The sequence below is a fragment of the Rhineura floridana genome, chromosome 3, assembly GCF_030035675.1.
Source record: "Rhineura floridana isolate rRhiFlo1 chromosome 3, rRhiFlo1.hap2, whole genome shotgun sequence".
NCBI classification, from domain to species: domain Eukaryota; kingdom Metazoa; phylum Chordata; class Lepidosauria; order Squamata; family Rhineuridae; genus Rhineura; species Rhineura floridana.
Window position 1 is genome coordinate 14096853 of NC_084482.1, and position 19777 is coordinate 14116629.

A 19777-nucleotide genomic window follows, 5' to 3' on the forward strand; every position below is an offset into this window, starting at 1 on the left:
TTGGAGCTTGTGTTCTTACAGCAATCCTGTAAGGTAGTCAATATTATTTTCACCCCCATATTGTAGACTGAGAGGGCTGCGGGTGAGAGAGAGAGCGTGACTTGTCAAAAGCCACTTTGTGGCTGAGAAGTGAGAGTTGAACCAAGGGGTTCCTGGATCATAACTCAGTTTCCTAACCACTAAAGTTTCAGAATCTCTGTTCTAAAGCAACTGTTGGAGCCTATGCTTGTAAAGTTTCCCAAAATAAACTCACTACAAATAACTATATCATGAAACATCTCTGCCTTAGAGCCAGATACACATTACCACAGAGGCTACAAACGGGAATTTCCTGCCTGATGCCTGTGTTAATTTGATTGATACTGCAATGCAATGCACAAGACTCATACCAACGGCAGAGGCATCTTTGGCTGACACCTGCACACACGCCTCTTCCCACCCTGTGTCATACCACGCAATTGCTCTCCAACCCCTAGAGCTCCTCCTCATTTGCTTCACAAGAACCACCCATATTTATATATATATATATAAAATCATGTAGTGATGAAAGCCAGCTTCAGTTAGTTGATTCTGTTCCCTGTGCCTCTTTGAGACTCATATCAGCTGTGCCACTGGGATCATGAAGACCTGGGCATTTCTCTTCTTGGCAGGAGTTGTCTGCAGCCTGGCCTCCGGATGTAAGTTTTTACAGATTTAAATGTTTAGAAGATCTGTATCCAGAGAAAGAACTACTTTATAGTTTGATACTGCAAGGCGCTAAGGAAGAACTGCTTATAGCAGGTGTGGGGAATCCTTTGGCCTTCCAGATGTTGCTGTTACACCTCCCCCCCATCAGCCCCAGCAAGCATGAGCAATAGCCTAGGATTATGGGAGCTGTAGTTCAGTAACATCTGGAGGGCAAAAGGGTCTCTGCACCTAGCTTATGGAATTATAATTAGGAACATAGGAAGTCGCCTTTTATTGAGTCAGATCAGTGATCCACCTAGCTCTGCATTGTTGTACTGTCCATCTCCAGATGTTGTTGGAATCCAACTCCCATCAGGTCCAGGGATTTTAGGATTTGTTGCCCAGCAGTTCACATATTCCCCCACCAGTGGTCTGCACTGATTGGCAGTGGTTTCAGACAGGGCTCTTTCCCAGCCCTACCTGGGGATGCTGGGGATTAAACCTGGGACCGTCTACATGCTGCTCTCAGCTCCCTTGGAAGCAAGGGCAGGATATAAATTGTAATAATAATGTTACAAAAGGAGCCAGGCCTGAATGGAGGCCAGACTGATAGGAACTCTATATACCCTGAGATGCCAATAAGGAATAGAGACGAGACCAGAGTACCGCTGTTTCATTTAGCATTGTTTGATATTATTTCAATACAACATTTTAATTTTAACTCATTGCAACAATAATAATACTGAAAAGCATGTGTCCGGCCACTGGTTTATGGTTCTTCCCCTTATGATTCTGCTTAGAAGTCATTTTGGCAAGTAAATGGTATATAAATAAATAAATAATTCTAGGGTACTTCCTAGGAAGTCCTAAATTGAGAGGCTGCAATCCTGAACACATTGGGTTGGATTCAGCTAATTCCTACTTAGAGTAGACCCACTGAAACCAACAAATCTAAATTAGTCACATCTATTAACTTTAATGGGTCTGTTCTGAGAAGGACTAGCAAGGAATACTATCCACTTACTACCAAACAAGCCCCACTGAACACAGTGGGACTTACCGACAAAGAAATATGCCTCAGGTTGCAGTGTTAAGAGCTGGTTCTCACATGCATGGCCATCACTTGATTATTCTGCATTTGATTGTTGTATACTGGATAACTTGCAGCTGGATTGGAGACTGATTATATCGTGAAGCGCTGCACTTCAGATCATGGCAGGTGACAGGAATGTTCTATCTGTAGGGTTCAATGAGTGGTGCATGAATCATAGAATCATAGAACAGTAGAGCTGGAAGGGGCCATCAAGTCCAACTCCCTGCTCAATGCAAGAATCCAAATTCATGCAAGCAACTCATCACTTCATATTGCAGTCATCAAAGGAATGAAGATATAGGTGTGAACTATTTTTCAGGGTTGAGTCACATGTGCTTGTAATACATCAAAGCCTGCTGTTTTGCTGTTCTCCCCCCCCCCCCCCGCTCCAAGGCATTCTGTCTCCACCCACAGACACACTCATACACGAGTGTTTCATTTTTAGTCATTTCCAGCCAGGTTAGATGGATACTGCCGGGGTTTTTTTTTTGCAGGTGGGGAGTGTTGCCGTCTGTGGGCTCCCCTTTCTGAGCGTGTTCACCTCCTTCAATCCCTACAACTGTTTTGCCTTCTCCCTCTTAAGTGCTTTTCCCTGGCTGGAATGTGCTCTTGATCTGTGATAATGTCTCTTGCTTGCCTGGATGTGTGCAGAAAGCTCTGACTTTTGCATTCCTGGACCTAGCCTGCTGTACAAAGACAAAAGTTACATCCATTGCTCTGCCTGCTTTTGCCTCTGGCTCTGCCCATTACACTGGAATTGGCCCCAGAAGGTAAAGCGGCCCTCAGGCCGAGTAAAGTTCCCCACCCCTGCTGTAGATCACAGTTTAACTCATGTCCTCCTTGTGGACAACAAACCATAACTTTGCAAAAGTTATTTCTAATTACAGAGCTGCAAGTTGGTGTCTCAAGGTTTGGGCCACTGAGCTTTCAAGCAGCTGTCTTAAACAGTGCAATGTGAATAGTAGAAAACAATATAAAAAAGAGATGTGCCTGTTACATTATTTGGCAAACACTGCTGTTATTGTGCACAGACCCTGTTGATCTTAGAGAAAGGATGACATAAAAAAATATCCTTTGTCATGCTTTGAATAAGTGCACTTCCACGTGTCTCTAACTGATGGGATCAGAACAGCTATTTTAGTCCCTGCAGTCCAGATCCAAAGGGTGCTTCAGCCTGCATCGTTCCCTGTTATTCCGCATAGTCAAAAAAGACCTGTGCACGTGCAATGCAGGCTGAGCAGGCTTGCAACGTTGCTGCCATAATTAGGGGGAAGATGGATGGATCAAATGTTGAAGTAGAGTCACTTCTAAAACTTCTGCTAGCTGTTCCAAAATCTGGCATGTAATTGCATCACCTTATAGTAAGATACATTTACACAATGCGGACAGGCCTTCCCTTAAGGGAAGGGCCATAGCTCAGCGGTGGAGCATTTGCTTTAGATGCAAAAAAACCACAGGCTCAGGTTTAATCCCTGGCATCTCTGGGTAGGGCTGGAAAACTCTGCCTGAAAGAGCTGCTGCCAGTCAGTACAGAGTAGACAATAATGAGCTAAGTGGACCAATGATCAGACGTGGTGTTAGGCAGCCTCCTGTGTTCCTTATTCTCATAATATCCACAGTTCCAGAATAGTTCCTTCTTTTTGTGGCAAGCTGTCTTGGGCCAAAGAACTCCTTTATGCTCATGAGAAAAACATGCCTGCATGAGAATAGTTTATGCAGCCTTGAGTCTATAAAATCCATGATGCAGGCCTGACACTATCTGAGCCTTTGACTGAAGGGACAGATTTACCAAGAACAGCAGCACAGACAGAACTGCCCTAAATTTGACAACCCAGGTGCATTTTCTGATTTCTCCCTGCCCTCAAATGCTGCTCCAAGCAAGAAAACAGAACTAAAAACAGATTTTTGCATGTCGGTTTCGCGTATGCTTAATGCTTGATTTCATTGATTGCAAGGGTGTCCTAACCTTCCTGCATTCATGTTTCTGGTGGTACACTAGAGAACTCATCCAGCTCTATGGCTATTTGTTGGATGTGTCCATACATTCAGAACCAGGAGAAGGAGGTTTTGCCAAAGATTGCACATTCACAGAAATAATGTGAATCATGAGCTGAGACTATGTGATATCAACAACTTACCTGTTCAGAAAAAAGTCCTCTTAGGTCTGTAACATTTCAGAATGCTGCTGGGAGGGAGGGATTGCTTGTGAATGCTCTTTTTTAAAAGAAACACAGACAATTTTGCTTGTGGAAAGTCAGCATGTCATAGGTTATATATCTTACCCCTCTCCCTTACTTGCTAGGTTTCTACTTTCACTGAGGTTCTTTTCATGTGATGGAGCATTCGAATATGAGATTTTCCCTGTTTGAAATCAGAAGTGGTACGAGACTCAGCAGAGCTTTGCCAAGCTCTGCCAGGACTGTACTACTTTCTCTGAATGCAAAGATCAGGCCTACCATTTACTATGGAACACAGGTCACAGACTTGACCTTATCATTGCTGGGCTGTCGCCTGAGGCATCACTTTTCCTGAAGTCACATTGCACTCTGTGAATGAGAACCACAAGGAGCAAAGGGAAGGAGGAAGCCTGATGTTAGATAAGCAAGGCATTGGTGTGGGTTTGTGGCAGAAATAAGAATGAGTCAGGCATTCAATGGACCTAGAACAAGTTTTGAGTCATAGATGGGTGAGCAGCAGGAGCCTATCAGGACACAGGGATGCTGAAAGATTTGGAGAGGAAGAGCTGAGCTAAAAAAAATGGTAGAAAATGACTGGGGCCATGGGATTCACCAAGTTGCTGCATCATTTGCATTCATATCATGTCTTAAGGTTCTATCCTATTGGTGAGATAGTGTGTTGTCCTCCAGATGTTGTGGACTACAAGTCCCATCATCCATGTGACTATTGCCCATGCTGGCTGGGGCTGATGGGAGTTGTAGTCCAAAACATCTGGAGGACACCAAGTTCACCACCTCTAGTTGTAATATAGCTCCCTGCATAGAAGATTTATAATCTGCCTTAGGTGGACACAGAAATGGAACAAAGGAGGGGGAAAGTGGGAGGAGGGCTGCCAACTTTGGTTTTTTACTTCTTTTTTTCACTCCTCTGCCTTTATATGCTGAAAGAAATGTGCATGCTGTTAAGACAGAGGGCCAGTAACAAAAGGAGCCATCTTTGCTAGAGATTGACTGGCAGAGGATAGGAGCCAGTCATTGTGTTGTAGGAAAACAAGTAATGTAAGGCTGATTCATTTCAAGGAAGATGTTGCTGTGTGTGTGTGTTGTTTTTTTAAGGTGCAAGCTGTTCCAGCTTTGTGTTTCAGGAAATGTACTTGGCACTTTACCATGAATGGAAGCATTGCACTGAATGCATTAGTATCAGAGTCAGGCACCAGACCTTTGCTCTAGTTTTGTATGTTATTAATGGGGGGGATGCTGTTTTTGTTTTTTAAAAAAACTCATATGGTTACTTCTCGGTTTTGACCTTTCCTCCTGTAATTGTGTTCACTTAGCACAGGGAGTTGCCAGCATGGCATCAGTGAGCACAGTGGTTCCCCTGATATCTTCCCCTGGTGTCCATGGAGGTTCGTTCAGAGTCCCCTCTTGCCCGTTTGGTCATAAGGTGTGAGTGTTTACCCTTTTCTCCCTTGGAAAGTACACAGAGCTGAAGGAGGAAGTTGGAAGAGTGATGCTCTTTCCTACTTCCTCTTTCAGCTCTATGGGTTTTTCAAGGCTCAGATTAATCCTACTGGATCCAACTTCTACCCAGATCGCTTGGAAAAGCTGAGTGTGCATGCACGTACATTCTTTTTTTCTATCTCTGTGAACTGGGAGATGATCCCAGGTAGAAGGGAGGGACATGTCCAGAAGGGATGGAGCCCACCGCATTCTCTCAAAAATCCAAACCTGACCACATACCTAAAAAAGTTGGTGACCTTCCTTCTCCCAACTTTGACCACATACCTTCTTGAAAGGAATAGAAATGAAACTGTGTTATTAGGAAAAGTGCCTCTAAGTATGTACAGGGTGCCTTCCCCCCCCCCCCGGCCACTGAGTGACTATAACCAATTCCCACAGAATTAAGGAGCTGAGAAGGGAGGATAGCTCAGTGTTGGAGCTCATGCTTTGTATACAGAAGGTCCTAGGTTCAATCCCTGGCATCTCCAAGTTAAAAAGACGAGGCTGCAGGTGATGGGAAACACCCACACCCACAGATACCTGAGACACTGGAGAGCAGTCACAGCAGGCAATGGATAGATTATCTAACGTGATACAAGGATTGTATGGATTAGGCCAGCCATCAGCACCCCCTGTACTACTACTTCTACTACTACTTATTATTATTATATTACTATTATTTTATTTATTGAATTTATATGTCACCCTTCCTCCCAAAAGAGCCCAAGGTGGCAAAAATTTCAGCAAAACAACGGAACAACAGCAAAGAAGAAAAGCATTTTAAAAACATTCTAAAACACACTCGCAGTTAAAAAAAATTCATTGTTGATCTTCAGGTTGCCAGGAGCAGTTCCCTTCGGCCATCAAATACCTGGGTAAACAGGAATGTTTTCAAATTCCTCCTGATAGTCAATAGTGATAGAGATAGATGCACCTCACTGGGGAGAGCATTCCACAAAATGGTGAGCCACCACTGGAAAGGCCCTGTCACAGGTTAGCGCCAACCAGGCAGCCCCCGGTGGCAGCATTACCAATTCTAAGAGGTTCCATCACCTTTGATAGCATTCTGAGAATGCTAACCACAAAAGTTTCTGAAACATGTTAGGGTTATAGCTTAGGATGATACCCCACTAGCACTCCCAAACTTTATGTTTGTACTGCATACCTCTCTGTACATGCACACATTCACTCCTGATTGTAATCAGCTACTAATCAACAGATTTGCCCCCACTCCATCCTTTATTTCAGCTTTGTATGGCCCTCCTGATTCCTGCAAAGGGCGATGTAATGAGAAATACAACCCAAGAGATGTTTGCCACTGTAATGGTAAATGTGAAAAATACCAGAACTGTTGTGAAGACTATCGCATTCATTGCAGACAAAGTGAGTGAAAACCCTGAACATTAATATGTTCAAAGTGTTATTGTAATCTCCCTGCTTATGTGATCTCTTGCTATAGGCATCTAGTTGGCTACTTGGAGGAACAGAATGCTGACCTAGGCCTTTGGTCTGATCCAGCAGGGCTCCTACATTCTTCATGTGTGTGTGAGTGTGTGGTGTGTGTGTGTGTGTGTGTGTGTGTGTGTGTGAGAGAGAGAGAGAGAGAGAGAGAGAGAATGAAATGCAATAGCCAGATTTGATCTTGAGAACTGGGAAAGATTTGGAATAGTACATCTGATGAGCAACAAGGATGTAAGGAAGTTGAGCATATCTTCTCCCTGTGAAGCACTTGTAATCCAAGTAAGCGCAACAAGGATGCAAAACAAAAATCTGGAAGGTGTGGAAATCTTTCCCGTTGTGAAAACCATCTACCTTCTTTTTCTGAATCAATGCTCCCAATATGTGATGAAAGTGCCCAGTAAGACAGAAAGGTCCATAGCGATAGACGGAAAATGTTTTTGATCTCCTTGAGCCTGGGCAATTCATGCTTGATTAATGGGTTTTGGATCTTGATGCTATCAGACATGCTCCTCTCAGCATCACTATGCTCTCAACAGTGAAGAAACTTCTCAAAAACAGATTTTCATTGTATTAGTCTAAGGGGCCTTGGTATGGTTTATATACAATCATTTCTCATTTCTTTTTCAGCGAATACAGATGGCAAAGAAACAGGCACAGCATCTGATGGTGAGTATTTGCATTGCTTTTTAGATGAAGTCTGTAACATGTGCAATAACTGAAACCAACAGTGGGGGCTGAGTTGATTCAATGGTGGGAGTTGTTGGCTGCTGTTGTGGAATAACTGACCTGAGAGGGGAAATCATGTCTTCACTCAAAATCATTAGACGGTGGCAAAAACGGATGTGCTTTCAGCACTTGGAAGTGCGTAGTTGCTGACTGGCTATTAGCTCCCAATATGTTGCAGGGCAGCAGCCACTATTTTCTGTTTCTGGAGATGGGAGCATCAGACATAGTTATGCTTCTTGTTCCCACCAGGCCATGGTGCTCCTAAAGAGTCTTATTTGATTGTCTGTTACCTCTTCCCACTTTCCATAGCTGTATACACACTCTTGTTTACTCTGCATCCAGTACACTCCCACTGTTTGTTTGGGAACAGTGTACACACAGTATTAGCCACAATCTACATCTATCCTGTAGTTTCTTGAGAAATGCTGTGTTTTGATGGGTGCCCCCCTCCAAAAAACAGCTTCGATCCAATTTGAAAATGTAAGTTATCTGTGCCCCTTCTCTGCCCACTGGTATGGACAGACAGTGGGCAACCTGGAAACACATCCAACTATACTGATGTGTATAACATGCAGATGCGATTTGAAACCTTGCTGCTTTTTAAGCCAGTAACATGTACTCAGTCCATGTGACAAGATGAAGATTCCATGGTATCCTCATCAGCCAACTTCCCCCCTCCCCCGTTAAACATGTAGTCCAGCCTCTTCTCCAACTGGGTGTTCTCCAGATATCTTGGATTACAATTCCCATCAACCCCAGCCAGCATGGCCAATGGTCAGGGGTTACAGGAATTGTAGTCCAACACATCTGGAGGGCACTAGGTTGGGGACAGCTAATCTAACCTGATGAAGAGTTCTGGAGAACTCAAAAACGTGCACACTGTCTTGTAATGTTTTGGTTCGCTTAATGACGGTATTGCCCTAATATGGATTCTGGATTTTTTTTTCTGTTAGAGGGTTACTAGAGGAATTAGCGGGGGGGGGAGAGAACCATGTGTACTATCCTGAGCTCCTTGGAGGAAGGGCCAATAGCCCTTGAAATATTTATTCTCCACATATTTGCTGAGACCTTATGTGTTTTACGTGATCACTTGCAGCCTATTTTCTGTTGTTTGTGAAAAGGGTTCCCATCTTGTGTTCAGGAATGTATGGAATTTAGCCCATTACAGGCATCTTACAGATTTGTTGCATAGTGTCCTTATGCAGAAATAATTGCCTCTCTCACACAGGGGGATTCTCCAGTAGTGATGATGCCATCGCCAATGAAGAACTGCAACAAGCATCTGAGAAGCTTTACCAAAGCGACAGCAACAGAGCCGAGGAGTCTGACATCATCCTTAGCAAGCAACACTTCACTTCGAAGACTAAGGAGGATAAGGACCAATCTCCAGAACCGTGAGTTTCATGCTAACGTGACATATCTTTAGCCTTCCTGTACTACAACGCTGGAACACTACAAAGTCAATGTAGATGGTAGTGAAGCGGCTGCATATCAGCTCCAGGAAATAGAAGTTTTAAAGGAAGCTGGGGGGACTATTTAGCATTCTAGTGTTTTTGAAAAACTGAAGGTGGAAATTCTCATTGAGATTCTCAGCTTTCAAATTTCATGTGAATATTGCAAGGGGATATTTGATTTATAATTTTTACGGGGGAGACTATTTCCTTTGCTAGGCTTCTGTTTCTTACTACCTCTGTATGGATGAGGCCAACCGTCATGATATAGTTCTTTCTGGACTGTACTATTTCAAGCTGAATAGAGTAAAACATATTTGAAGAGCCCTCTCCCCCTATCCTGTTTTGTTATTAATTAAGGAGGGGGGAACCCTGGTCCTCCAGGGATTGTTGGACTCCACCTCCCATCAGCCCCCAGCTGTGGTGGCTGATGGGGGAGAGCCAATCCATCGCTCCTGATGCTGCACCCACTCCAAGCTTCCCACTCCTTTGCTCCTTCCCTCTCTCCCTTTTTGTAACCAGCAGCAACATACAGTGTTTGGAAGCCAGGAGAGCAATGCAGCCTCATCTGTGCAGTGCTGCCGGCCGGTACTGGCCCCCAGCCAGCATGGCCAATGGTCACGGGTATTGTTCAGCAAAATCTTGGGGCCACAGACTCCCCATACTTGTTATGAATAGAAAGGCTGCATGTTATGGAGAAGGTTGGCTAAAATCCTTCCTCCAGTCCCAGACATACTAGATTTTCACACGTGAATAGTTTTTTTACTTGTTTGTTTTTAAAACAGGTGAGCATTCAAATGTGTGTTCCCTCATATGCAGCCAGAAGTAGTACAGTCCAGACAGGTGGTTTTTTTGTTTTTTGTTTTAAATAGGAAACATTCTATTTGTGACTGTTTTAGCACAATCTCAGCAGATTATTTAGCCTGGGACCCCAGGAAAACAAAAAGATCATCTTATAGCAGGAATTGTTTTACTGTGCAGACTCTTCAGCTATGTCAATCAAGAGAAGCTGTTCTCCAAGCCTACTTATGCCAGTTTCATTAAGCTGTTGGATAATTATCATAAAAAAGTAGGGACGGGGGAAGACTTCACTGGCGAGCAACTGAAGGAGCAGGATAACTTCCTCAAGGAGGTCATGAACACAGAAGTCATGAAAGAGCTTTATAGATTCCTTCATAACAAAAGTAAGTCTCTGTTCATATTGACGTCTATGGCAGGGGTAGCCAATGCGGTGTCCTGTAGGTGTTATTGACTACAGCTCCCACAGTACCTGACTATTGCCCACTCTGACTTGTGTTTATGGATATTATAGTCCAAACATATGGAGAATACTTAGTTGGCAACCCCTGGTCTATACAATGGAATGTAATTGTAAGGGCCTTTTCTGTGGTAGCACCTGGGTTCATAGAATAGTAGAGTTGGAAGGGGTCTATGAGGCCATTGGATCTCACCCTCTGCTAAATGCAGGAATCCAACTTAAATGCCCTCTCAGAGAGGCTCTAAAGGTGATCCTTTCAGTGCCAGATGAAAACCTTTTAACTTTCCAGGCCTTTAAAAAAGATATTTTAGAGGTATTTTAAAGATATTTTAAACCTGCTGGTTTATCTTTACTATTTTGTTGCAATTGCTTGTTTGATTTTTTGCTTGTTTTTTTAGTTCCTTTTTATTGGTTGTAAAACAGTGCTTTTGTTATTGGGTGTCAATAATAAATAATAAATCATAAAATTTGTAGAGAAGATGATCAGCAGGCAGTAGCTTTAGAACCGACAAAAGGAATAACTTTTTCATACAACACCTAACTTATGGACTTCTATTAGAAGATGTGGTGGCAGCCACTCATTTAGATTTTTTTTTAAAAAAGCAATTAGATAATTTCATGGATTTGGTCTGTCAACAGCTATAAGTCAAGGCAGCTCAATGGAACTTCTATTTACATAGTCAATGTACTTCTCTGACTATCAGATACTCAGACCCATAGCAGATGGCTGTTGCCTTCATGCTGCTAGTAACTATCCAGAGGCATCTGGCTGGCTCCTGCTGCGAACAGAATGCCAGTCTAGGTGGGCAAGGTACTTATGTTTTTATCAAAAAAGTCTCTGGTCTGGGGGCTGGGGCCAACCAGCCCCAGGGCATTTTCTGTCTCCCGGTCTTTCCTGATGCTCTTGCTGTCCTGAAATGACTATTGAGTGGTATCTGGAACAATTGAGAGATACCCCTAAAGAAGGGCTTCCATTGTGGAGGGGAATCACAATAAACCTTTTAGCAAGAGCTACATGATTGGTGCCCCGCAACTAGGCCCAACTATTGCAAGTCCAGTAATGTGGGGGAACTGATTATGCCTGTTTTGTGGGTGCCTGTTGGATGATGAGTGCAGCATCATTGCACAAAACCTTCCCATACCTATTCTCTCCATTTTGTAGCCCCCTCTTTTGTTGATTTATTTTTGTAAATTTTTAAAATCTTCTCTCTTGTTTCAAAGAACACAGGGTGTCACATCCCTATAAAACACAGTTGGTATCCCTTGCTTCATAACACCCATGCTATGCAGAACACTATGGGGGAGATACAGGAGTTCTTTGGGATACCTGATTCCAGTTCTTTTGGATGAGGAATTAATGGCTTTTTGTCCTCCCTTCCCCATCTCTTTCTCAGACCGTTATGACACAGAAACAGAGTTTGTTGCTGACCTTAAGAAGATGTGGTTTGGCCTTTATTCCAGGGGCAATGATGACGGTGACTCCAGTGGCTTTGAGCATGTGTTTATAGGTATACTCATACAAACAAACTGCTGCCTTCCACTGTTTCATGCATTCCTCTGTTGCGCTTATTCACAGCCATTGTTTGCCCCTTCTACTGTTGCTTTGACTCCATTTTCAAAAACCTGAAAAGGTTTCTTTGTTGAACTATTCCGAACAATCAGGAAGCACACAATATTATTACAGCATTGTGTAGCTAATTGGATCTAGCTCCATGAAGACATCAGTAGCCTGAACCTATTAGTACTTCTCTCCTGTGCACAAGTGGTGTGGTTCTGGCTACACGTATGTATGCATGGGAAGACTCAAATCAGCATTAATATGTACAGTAGTCATAGTGGATGGTGTGGTGGGGCTGCGTTGCTCACCTGCCCTCCCTCTGGCTGCATTGCTGCTGCACACCAGGATGGAGAGGGAGAAAGGGCAGTGAGGTTAGCATGGTGCAAACACATTGGCTCCGCCAGCACATTTGCACAGCACTGTCCTCACTGCAGCTTCACCCTCCCCCACTCCATCCCAGTATGCAGCCACCTCGCAGTCAGAGGGAGGTCAGGTGAGTGGTACAGCTCCACCACACTATCCACCACTGTGGAGATAGATTAATAAATATTTTTCTTTTGTTGGAAGCAGCCTTAAAATGCACACACTTAGTGATGGCATGATTTACTGTATATACAAGAGCCATAACAGTGCCCATTCTTTACTCTTTAGGAGAAGTCAAGAAAGGAAAAGTATCTGGATTCCACAACTGGATTCGTTTTTATCTGCTGGAGAAACAGGAAATAATTAACTATTTCAGCTACAACTATGACGGCCCGGTGAGTACCAAGCTGAACGGCTACAGTCTTCCAGACAGCACTGGGGAATGATTAAAGGCAAAAAATAAAATATTCTAAAAAATAAATATTCCAGAAGTTTTGGATAATAGCTAAAATGAGATCACACAGCCACCCAACCCTCCCCACACATCAGAGGTGCTGCCTATTATTGTACACCTTTCTAGATTGTTTGTATGAAAGGTGGTTTAGAAAGATTTTAAATAAATGATGGATGATAGATCTTGTAAGTTCAGATCTGTGGCCTCCTTTATGGAATCAATCCATCTCTTGTTTGGCCTTCCTCTTTTTCTACTCCCTGCTGTTTTTCTCAGCATTATTGTCTTTTCTAGGGAATCATGTCTTCTCATCATGTGTCCAAAGTATGATGACCTCAGTTTCATCGTTTTAGCTTCTAGTGACAATTCTGGTTTAATTTGTTCTAACACCCAATTATTTGTCTTTTTCGCAGTCCATGGTATGCTTCCAACACCACGTTTCAAATGAGTTGATTTTTTTCTTATCTGTTTTTTCCACTGTCCAACTTACACATCCATACATAGAGATCGGGAATACCATGGTCTGAATGATCCTGACTTTACTGTTCAGTGATACATCTTTGCATTTGGGGACCTTTTGATATGATAAATAGATAGAATTCCAGAATCCTTATAATTTAGTAGCAGTTCCTCCAGTCTGCCATGGCAATTACCTGGGGATATAGGTATAGTGTGGAGGAGGGGAACCTTTTTCACCCCAAGGGCTGCGTTCCCTTCTGGGCAGCCTTCCTTGGGCCACATACCAGGCATGGATGAGGCCAGAGGCAAAAGTGGGTGGGGCTATAAATGTAAATTTTACCTTCCTAGAGGAGGCTACACCCGCACACGCTCACTTGCCCCTCTCTCCCCTCCATCCAGACAAGCATGAAGCATTATTAGAGTTCAAGGACACATTCTAGCCAAGCAAAAGCATTCAAGGAGGGTTTGAAGCAGGGCCAAGGGTGTGTGGCCTGGAGAGTCCCGAGGGCCAGATAGAGAGGCTTGGAGGGCCACATTTGGCCTCCAGGCCTGAGGTTCCCCACCCATGCTATAGTGTAAGAGAGTGTGTGTATGCATGTATCCTTATTAGGGTTGCCAAATTTTCGTGTTCATTTTAAGACAAAGGCAGGGAGCCTTTTTGGTTTGGCAGGTCAGATCGTTATCTGTCCCCACTCCTGAGGGTGAACTTTGATAGGTGGGCAGCTAACCCACTTGCCATTCACTTGGTTTCATTATGTCATCAGATGACTGACAGGCAATTGTTCCACCTACCTGTCAAAGTCTCTTGTGCAGTGTTTCTCAAGTGCCTGACAGCCAAATGATTGTCGGGTACTTGGGAATTACAGTGCAAGAGGCTTTGCCAGCCCTGTGCACGGAGATGGCAAAGCTGCTTTCTGGAGCAATCAGCCAATGGGTACTGACTTCAGCTCTGTTTCCTTCTGGGATTGGTTATGTGATTGAGTTCCTCACGACAAAATCGGTCACACAGCCAGTCCAACCGTGTCCTGATGTCCCGCACCTGATGTCACTTATGATGTCAGATGTAGGGCAGGTGGGTGTAGCTTGGGGAAAATGGTTTGGTGGGGCAAATTGGGACCCACGCCAGGCCAAATTTGGCCCATGGGCCAGAGGTTCCCCACTCTTGCTTGAAGAGCAGCATAACACACCAGCATTAAGCAGGTGAGCCCTCTCCTGACTTGGAGGTAACAATAGGGAAAGTTTAATTTCCCCATGCAAGGCAGGGGAGCAGGGCCAGTAGAAAACATTGGCAACTATATTACTGGCAGAAAGGAAGATTTCATAAAAGAAAGTTTCCAAAACTGATTGAGTTGTAAGAACTTGTGTTAGGAGGGCAGGAGAGATACGTAGATTAGATGAGTACAACCTTTTACTTTTAGCTATTCCTCTTCCTTCAACTTTTAATTACTGCAAGCATTTTTGAAAACCTGTTTAAGTGCTGTGGTTACTTTTCTCAGCTAATTAAGCATCCCGAACTAGATTGGCAGGTTCCTTCTCAGAGTGGGGATGGAGGTACTCTAGGGCAAGAGTAGTCAAGGGGCCCTCCAGATATTGTTGGACCGCAAGTTTCATCATCCAATTGTCAGGGATGATGGGAGTTGTGGTCCAGCAACATCTGGAGTGCCCCATGTTAGCTACCCCTGCTTTAGGGTGGGTTTCTGCCTCTTACTGTCTCAGTGACAGCCAGTATGCGCCATAGTCTGGTTTTGATGTATATATGGTAGCAGATATAACTACAGACACTGGTTTTAGTGTAGTGATGGGGAACCTATGGCCCTCCAGATGTTGTTAGACTACAACTCTCATCATCCCTGCTGACCATTGGCCATGCTGGCTGGTGGGAATTGTAGTCCAATAGCATCTGGAGGGCCACAGATTCCCCTCCATGTTTTTGTGGCAGAGGGGTCACACTTCTTGCTGTTGCTCCTTGCACCATCTCTCAAGCCCTGAGTTCCGCAGACAACATAGCTGTTCATCTATTCATATTATCCTGGACTCCACATTTTCCTAATGGCTGAAATCCCGTAGTATTCCTAGTCTCCCCATTGCATCACCAGGCCTTTTGTTTCATGCCATGTGCCCTGATGCGCAGGAATAACTAAAGACAAATTGCTTCCATCAGAGACTCCTCTCTACAAAATACTACCCTAGCCTGCCACCTAAAGTTGCCCATTGGGAAGGCATGGCTGGGTTACAACATTAGATTATCAGTGGAGCATTTTTCCCCAAGGGGGGTGAAAATGCTAGGCATTAGGATACCAGTCACATGTTATACTCTAGTCTATCTGCTCTTTATGGCAAAGTTCAAACCAGTTTATTAAGCAAACTGCATGCTGCCATTTAAGTGGATTTTCTTAAGTTGCGGTGCCCAGTGTGGCAACTGTGAGCACCATGATGTCCCCAAATTCTAGTGCGAGTCAAGGTCCTACCCTTTTTTGTTAAATTGATTTTTTAAAACAAAAAAAAGTCAGGTGGGGTTGTTTGATGGAGGATTGTCTACTATTTTTATCTGTATTTTACTTTATTTGGGGGCGGGTCTTAGGTGCTTTGCCTGTATTTGGTAGTGGTGGTGTTCTGAGCATTGCCAGTTTTCTCCTGTGAAATGGGTATTTTGTGATGCCCATGATAGTTTCTTAGATTTCCAAATGTGTCCCTGAGCCCCAAAAGGTTGGGGTGGGGACCAAGTATTTTCCAAATGAACTTTAAAGGCAGCCCCCCATGCCTCATGTAGAGCACATTACAATAGTCTAACCCTATTTACCATAAGTTGAAACCCTTCACTTATCACATAACAAGCACACCTGTATTCTTCTGCCAAACATTTGAGATGGGCATACTATGCCACCTGTGTACCACCATCATAGCAAATGCTCATATCTTCAGAACCATGATGTAAATCATTCAATGTTTTCATAGCCTAACATTGGAAGAATCTGCTCTGCTTTGCTATATTTCATTTCTGTAAAGATCCCACACTTAACCTCCTGAATAATTTCTGGAGTTTTCCTTTTCCTTTTCAGTGGACCTCATACCCAGATGTGTTGGGAATGCAGTTCAATTGGGATGGATTTTACAAAGAGGTTGGGACAGCCTTCATTGGAAGCAGCCCTGAATTCGAATTTGGCCTCTATTCACTGTGTTTCATTGCAAGGCCTGGGAAAATGTGAGTATAATACCAGAAGCAAGAGTCTTTCCATGGCATTTACAAGAGAAAGGTGCAGTGTCAGGAACTGGTTGAGGCCCACAGACAATTTAGAATTTCCTGCTGCCTATCAGTAGTCAAAAGTATCACATTATGAATGAAAGAATAATAGCTTGCCTGCTGAGTCAAAGCAAAGGTTCATCTAGTCAAGGACTGTGACTTAGTGGTAGACCATCTGCTTTGCATGCAGAAGGTCCCAGGTTCAATCCCTGGCACCTCCAGGTAGGGCTGAGAGTCTCCCCTGCCTGAAATCCTGGAGAGCCACTGCCAGTCAGTGGAGACAACACTGAGTTAGATGGACCAGTGGTCTGACTCAGTAGAGGGCAGCTTCCTGTGTTCTTAAGTGTATTGTTTCCAACAGCTGCTAGCCAGATACTTCCAGAGAACTCCAAAGTAGGACAGGAAACCAGACATCCATCCATGTGGTTTGCCCCCAGTATCTGATATAGCGCCTCTAAATATGGAGGCTCCATTTACCTTTCATGACTAATAACTGTTAGTAGATCATGAAGGGTTAGCTGGCACAGTTTAGGTCACTTTCGGGGTCCTTTTAGACAGGCCAAGAGACCATGAAGATTTCTTACTTGACCCAAAGAAAGAGAGTCTCAGAATATCTTTTTAGCGCTTTATTAATACACACTTCTAAAATAATACAGTGCCTGCAAGTATAGGGTCATGTGTCACAAAAGCTAGCAATATAACATAGACAGACAATCTAAGCTTGTCTAAAAAGGTAAAGGTGTCCCCGCACTTGTAGTGCAAGTCGTTTCCGACTCTTAGGGTGACGTCTTGCGACGTTTACTAAGCAGACCATATATATGGGGTGGGATTGCCAGTTCCTTCCCCGGCCTTTCTTTACCCCCCAGCGTATGCCGGGTACTCATTTTACCGACCATGGATAGATGGAAGGCTGAGTGGACCTTGACCCCTTTTACCGGAGATTCGACTTCCTCTTTCCGTTGGAATCGAACTCCGGCCGTGAGCAGAGCTTTGGCTGCGTTACCGCCGCTTACCACTCTGCGCCACGGAGGATCTTGTCTAACTGAACCTAAAACACATTAGTGGGGTTCTTTTAGGCAGCCTCAAAGTGTGCTAAATTGATAACTGAATCTTTTTTAAGCCCTTTAAAACATCCATGCAAAGTTGTCACCATTTTGCCACATCTTGAGAGAGTAATGATACCTGTGTATCTAGTTCCTGTTGTTCAAGGTGCAATTCAAGCACTGAGTTTGTCTGCTCCTTTTGGAATGGAGAGCCAAATACCCTTTTTTGTTTGGATGACATATGATCATATGGCGTAAGACTGGTGGCTCAGGAACAGTATGGAATAATAGGTTCACCCAAACACATCTATACAAGTTGATTTTCTGTTTGTACGTGTTGCAAGTATTTTATGAATGGTTCTGCTCATGTTCAAGCCACAGCCCAGGATGATCCACATTATAAAGGCATTTTTAGTTGTGATTTGGATGTTGTTTCTAGGTCTGATGATGCCTCACCAATCTGTCAAAAAAGGAAATAAGTATGTTGATAGCAATGCAAAGGTTGCAGCAGTTGGCTTGATTAAGAACTAATTTTTTCAACTTTTGATTGGAACTGTGCTCTGATTTTAAATAATGGGTAGAAGGTTCATTTAGCAAGGTTATTAAATGTCCATCTTTTGTTCTTCAGATGTCGCCTGAAAATTGGGGGCCACAACCTGGGGATCCAGACATATACTTGGGATAAATCCACCTATGACAATGGCAAAAAGTACTTAGCCACAGCTTATGTGGTGTCCCCGTGAGGTTCCAAGATCTGGAGTGTGAAAACATCCTGAATGGCCAGATGCAATCCACATGAGGCAAACTGTGTTCATCCGGGAGCCACTGTACACTGGACCTATTGTTTCATCTTTCAGTTCTGATTTTTGTTGTTGGTTTGTTTGCCTAAGTCATGTGGAATATGTGACTGGAACTCCATCTGGCAGCTATGGCAGAGAGCGCCATTCATGCACTGAATAATTCCCTGGCAGAGGTGACTCCAAAATTTGCTTAAAACACAATCTAATGTGAATTCAGGAAAAATACCTGGGGAATTACAATGGAAAGTGAAACAATTTTAGTAATAATAATAATTTTTTTAAAAACTGGAAAAAATACAAGGAGCTTCTGAACTTTCCTAGGCTCTCACTAACATAATAACATAAGACAATCTCTGCTGGACCAGACCAAAGGCCCATCTAGTCCAGCATCCTGTTTTCACAGTAGCCAACCAGGTGCCTCGGGGAAGGCCAGAAGCAGGGCCTGAGCCCTCTCCCCATTTGTGATCCCCAGCAATAGGTATTCACAGGCATAGCACCTCCGACACTGTTGGGAGTACACACCCATCCTGCCTAGTAGCCACTGATAACCTTATCCTTCCATCTAAAGCAAAATCTGAGGTAAAATGGAGGTTTCAATGTGGGCAAAGCCTGTAAGAAATTTCACAGGCAGCCAAAATTAGTTTGAGAAGACTAGCATTTCTCAGTAAGGGTGGCTCCAGGGTTGAGAGAGTCCTGGCAAAATGCCCGCTCCCCAATCTCTTTTTGGGTCCTGGCAGGCTTACCTAGCTGTGGTGGCACCCCTTCAAGCAACACTAAGCAGCTTGGGATGGCCATGTGTCCTACTTTAAAAGCAGTCCTCTATTTCTGAAGGGCTTGTCGGAAGATAGTCATCTGTTTGAAAGGGGGCTGTCTGGTCCAAGTGCAGTAGATAAAGAACCCTAAGAATGGAGATCAGGGGCCTTGAAGTTGCCAATCAACAGTTGCTATCTGGACAGCGAACTGAGCAGGCAGGCGCACAGGTCTCCTGGTCACAGTCTTCTTCATTATGATCAGATGAACTGATTTTTCTATTTAAATGTTAGTAATTGTTTCTAAATTTGAACCTCTATGTAAAAATAAGCTTATGCAAATTTTATGCCCGTCTATGTTCTCTTTTTTCCTTTGGTTAAGCATTTCTTCTTTCGTGGTGATGGTAAATGGGTGCCCTAGGGCAGCTGGGTGTAACCAACCACTTAATTTTCCACAATGGTCCAGGGAAAGGTGAGGAACCTCTGGCTCACAGGCCTAATTAGGCGCACCAGGCCTCTGCATTTGGCCCATGAGGCTGTTTTGGCAAATCACGCCCAGCGACCTGACACTGCCACGGATTTCAGAGTGGGGATAATACGCACCCTGATGCAGGCTATGTGGGCTTAAATAGGCGAGCTCTCCCCACGTACCTCCTGCATCAGTGTGCTGCGTGCACATGCCTGCCTGAGGTGGAGATGGAGGCAGCCCAAAGGGGTTGATGCCCTGCTGCCATCTTGGGTGACGACAGACTTGCAGGCACAATGTGCTAGTCCACTAACA

The 19777-nt window shown here is 43.9% G+C and overlaps 1 protein-coding gene across 1 annotated transcript; it reads left to right on the forward strand.

Annotated features, from left to right (window-relative positions):
• The first annotated feature begins 549 nt into the window (after positions 1-549).
• Positions 550-19324, forward strand: ENDOU (endonuclease, poly(U) specific). The gene is made up of 9 exons (XM_061621702.1): positions 550-677; positions 6685-6819; positions 7525-7563; positions 8852-9017; positions 10056-10258; positions 11727-11840; positions 12542-12648; positions 16223-16365; positions 18076-19324. The coding sequence occupies exons 1-9, from the start codon at positions 620-622 to the stop codon at positions 18188-18190; spliced, it is 1080 nt and encodes a 359-aa protein (XP_061477686.1). The 5' UTR covers positions 550-619; the 3' UTR covers positions 18191-19324.
• The last annotated feature ends 453 nt before the right edge of the window (positions 19325-19777 follow it).